Source organism: Bos javanicus, chromosome 21 (assembly GCF_032452875.1).
Source record: "Bos javanicus breed banteng chromosome 21, ARS-OSU_banteng_1.0, whole genome shotgun sequence".
Lineage (NCBI taxonomy): Eukaryota > Metazoa > Chordata > Mammalia > Artiodactyla > Bovidae > Bos > Bos javanicus.
Genome location: NC_083888.1, coordinates 7140925 through 7144530, shown reverse-complemented (window position 1 = coordinate 7144530; position 3606 = coordinate 7140925). Strand labels below are relative to the sequence as shown.

The 3606-nt window shown below is 54.5% G+C and overlaps 1 protein-coding gene across 10 annotated transcripts in view; it reads right to left on the bottom strand.

Annotated features, from left to right (window-relative positions):
- Positions 1-2446: 2446 nt before the first annotated feature.
- The window catches only part of TTC23 (tetratricopeptide repeat domain 23), a 160433-nt gene continuing 159273 nt past the window's right edge, over positions 2447-3606 (bottom strand). For all 10 annotated transcript variants that reach the window (XM_061394261.1, XM_061394264.1, XM_061394266.1 and 7 more), the window contains one exon: positions 2447-2993. In XM_061394261.1, the coding sequence (XP_061250245.1) occupies positions 2879-2993 (115 nt within the window). In that variant the 3' untranslated portion in view covers positions 2447-2878. The remainder of the gene's footprint in view (positions 2994-3606) is intronic.

Genomic DNA, 3606 nt, shown 5'->3' with positions numbered 1-3606 from the left:
CATGTTGTTTCTAAAGAGAATGAATGTTTTCCAGTAGGTGTTTTGTGGTTTTTATTTAAGTTCTAATCAAAGGATATATGTGTTTATGTGCATGTTTTTTTATGGTGGCACAGAATCACTGGGGAGAACATAGATATGAAAAGTCTCAGTTATTTAATTACTCACATGAATCAGAACTTGATATTGTTAGCACAGAATGAGAAGGCATGGCAGATAGAGCGTAAACCACTGGTTCATATTGAAATACAGACTAGACAGCTTGTGGTAAGAATGTCATCATGACAGCCTTCAAAACTACTGACAACAGTGTGACCAGCCATCCCATTTGGCCTTGAATGGAGGGGTCTCTCCCGGGACATGGAACTTTCAGTGCTAAAATGAAGACAATCCTGAGCACACCAAGGTGCTTCATTATAAACCTTAAGTGCAAATTGGAGTGGCTAATCATGGCCATTTCTTAGGAGCTTGAAAAAAATTGCACTAGTTTGAGACAAAGGAGTAGATATGCTTACCTGTTTGTAGCCTTTTACAAAAACAAACCCAAACATAAATAGCTAGAGTCTTCCTTTCGTTCTGAAGTTAACACATGTAATAGATGGGAGATGTTTGATAGAGAATATTCCCAAATTCATTCTTTCCCCAGAGTGGGGGCTAAATTAAAAAAGTGTTTTAGTTCTTGTGATTCCAAGATATTATCCTATGAGAAACAGAGGAGTAAATAACATCAGAATTTGCATTTTGTTTTTTCAAAAACCCAGCACGGGCTTTTAGTCTGCTCAGGCTGCTATAATAGAATGCCATAATAGAACAGAATACCACAGGCTGGGAAACTTAAATAATGGACACTACTTCTCACAGTTCTGGTGAGTGGGAACCCCAGATCACAGTGCTGGTGGAGTCAGTTCCTGATGGGTGTTGTCTTCTGGTTTGCAGATGGCTGCCTTGTGCCCTCACAGGGTAGAAAGATCATTTTTCTTGTCTCTTCTTATAAGGGCACTAATCCCATTCTGGGCTTCCCTGGTGGCTCAGAGGGTAAAGCATCTGCCTACAGTGCAGGAGACTAGGGTTTGATCCCTGGGTCGGGAAGATCCCCTGGAGAAGGCAATGGCAACCCACTCCAGTACTCTTGCCTGGAAAATCCTATGGACTGAGAAGCCTGGTAGGCTACAGTCCATGGGGTCGCAAAGAGTCGGACACGACTGAGCGACTTCACTTCAATCCCATTCTGGGGGCTTGACCTTCATGTATTAATTACTTCGCAGAGGCTGCACTTTAAATACTTTCACACTGGTGTTGAGGGCCTCAACAAAGGAATTTTTGAGTTGCACAAACATTTTTGAGGCAGACTCCAGTGTGGTATGTACTTAAAATGCTTTCCCACCATACGCATCAAAGTCCATGTCTTCACCAAATAGGACAGTCAAGTGACCACATCTCACACCTTTGGATGTGGCCTTCGTCCCACAAGCCTGCCTGGGATGGGTGAGTGCCAGCAGGGTGGCCTCCAGTCAGCTGCCATGCTGTCAAGGACAAGGGGCCCCACCTCCCTCCACGCTGTCCCAGAACTTGGGTTCATCTCCCGTGTCCGTTCTCATATGCTGCTCAGCACAAATGGAGGCAGACTGGTTTTGTGTTTCCTCCTGGGTGTGGGAGTGAGAGGGGACCATGGTGCAGCCGGCTGCCATCTCAGCGCCTGCCTGCAGCCCTGCTGGGCCACAGCCCAAGGGATGAGAGAGGGGCTGTGAAGGGACAGTGAGAAGTGGGGATAAAACCCCACTCCCACCGTCTGCATGCTCAACCTGGTCCTGGCTCTGGATCTCACCTGGGGAAAGGTGCTCAAAACGAGCCACTCCTGTTGTCAACTGACGCCGGCCTCCTGCCAGGGGACTGAAGACCACTGTGGACCTGAGTGCTCATCCAACCCCACCCTCCATACCCCAGCATGCTGAACCCAGAACACAGTCAGGAGAGTAGGGGCCAAGGGCCGTCCACTCAAAACAGCGCTCCAGAGCTGCAGCCACGTTCCCCTGGCTGGAGTGGAGGCCGCAGGAAGCAGCAGCTGGGCGCCGGCAGTCCTCCGTGCCTGCCTCACTCGCACCCGGCTCTCTCCTCTCTTACACCTGCCTCCCCCGACCTCTAGGCAAATTCAGGGCCATTTATCACCCACCCACTGTACCAGGCGCTTTCCTTCTGCTGTCATTCAACCAGCTCCACCGTGATGTGAGTCAGTGACTCGTGTCCCTGTCGGGTGGCACGTTCTAAGAGACGGGGACAGTGTCCCGTTTATCGTGCCCTCAGTTCTTCGCACCCCCTGGTGGTCCGCCTAATTCAGTGCGTGGTGGCCTGCACCAGGGAGGAGACGCTTCCTCGGGGCCCCTTCCTAGGCTCCCAGGAGCTCTGGGGCAGCTTCATTTCACAAACACATACTGATCGCAGCACTTCCAGGTTTCTGTTTATTAGCATTTTATTCTCAACCCCTATTACCTTCCTATAAGAATGAGCTCTTTGCCTACAATCTTCCTGCTCCAAATCTGACTCCAGACCCTGCACAGGGGGCAGTACACCAAATACACAATCAGATGGTGAAGGAGCGAAGCCTGCAGCCTCAGCAGTGCTGATGGTAACTCTTGTTGGCCAGAAGAAACCACTAAGGTAGCAGAAAGAAAAATGCTTTATAGAAGGGCAAGTCACCAGGAGGGGCGCCCACTGTCCACATGGGGCCCACGGGAGGTATGGGGTGGCTTTGCATTCGGAGCACACAGTCGGCCTGGAAACCCGAGCAGCAGCTGTCGAAGGCCCCGTTCCGGACGGAGAGATGTGTGGGGCACCCGGGGGGGTGCACCCGGGTGGGTGCACCTTAGGGGGCGGTGGGGCGGGCTCAGTCGGCGGCGCTGGGCCTGGTGCGCCCGGGCACGCTGTACGGCCGCCCGCCTGCGCAGAAGGCCGCCTTGGCTCCGGGGGACGGCCGCGGCCTCGCGGGCACCTCGGGGGCCCTGTGGACAAGCAGAGGGATCAGTGTGGTGGCCCCGGCCTCCGCGCGCCTGGGGCCGGCCTCGGTGGTGGTGAAGACCAGCCTGGCACTTGCTGAGCTGCACTTCACGAGGGAGCCCCAGGAGGGCAGGCAAAGGAGAGGGGGCTCCGCAGGAGTGGAAAACCCAGCGTTTCTCCTCCCATTTCTAATTCCCGCGGCCGTGCTCGCCAAGCGGACACAGTGGACCTTCAGTGACTCAAGGGGCCTGCTGGCGGGGCCTGAGCGGCGCCCCCTGCCGGCCCGGCCCGCCTGCGGCGAGTCCCTGAGCTGGTGGCGCCCGAGACAGTGCCCCCTGCCGGCAGGGCCTGACACGGCGCCCCTGGCCAGCCGGTCCCGCCCGCGGCGCGTCCTGAAGCCGGCGGACCAGGCTCTGTGAGGTCCAGGCTGGAAGGCCGGAGCCCGGGTGAGGAGGTCAGAGCGCCCGCAGGCCGCGTAGGACCGTGTGCCCTCGGCCTCCAGCAGGTGACATGACTAGCAGGCAGCCGGTCTGCAAGAGGATGAAACCCAGCCTGTGCTTCTGACATTCTCCGAGAGCTGATTTCTTCCTGATATCGGGCAAGAAGATATTTTACAAT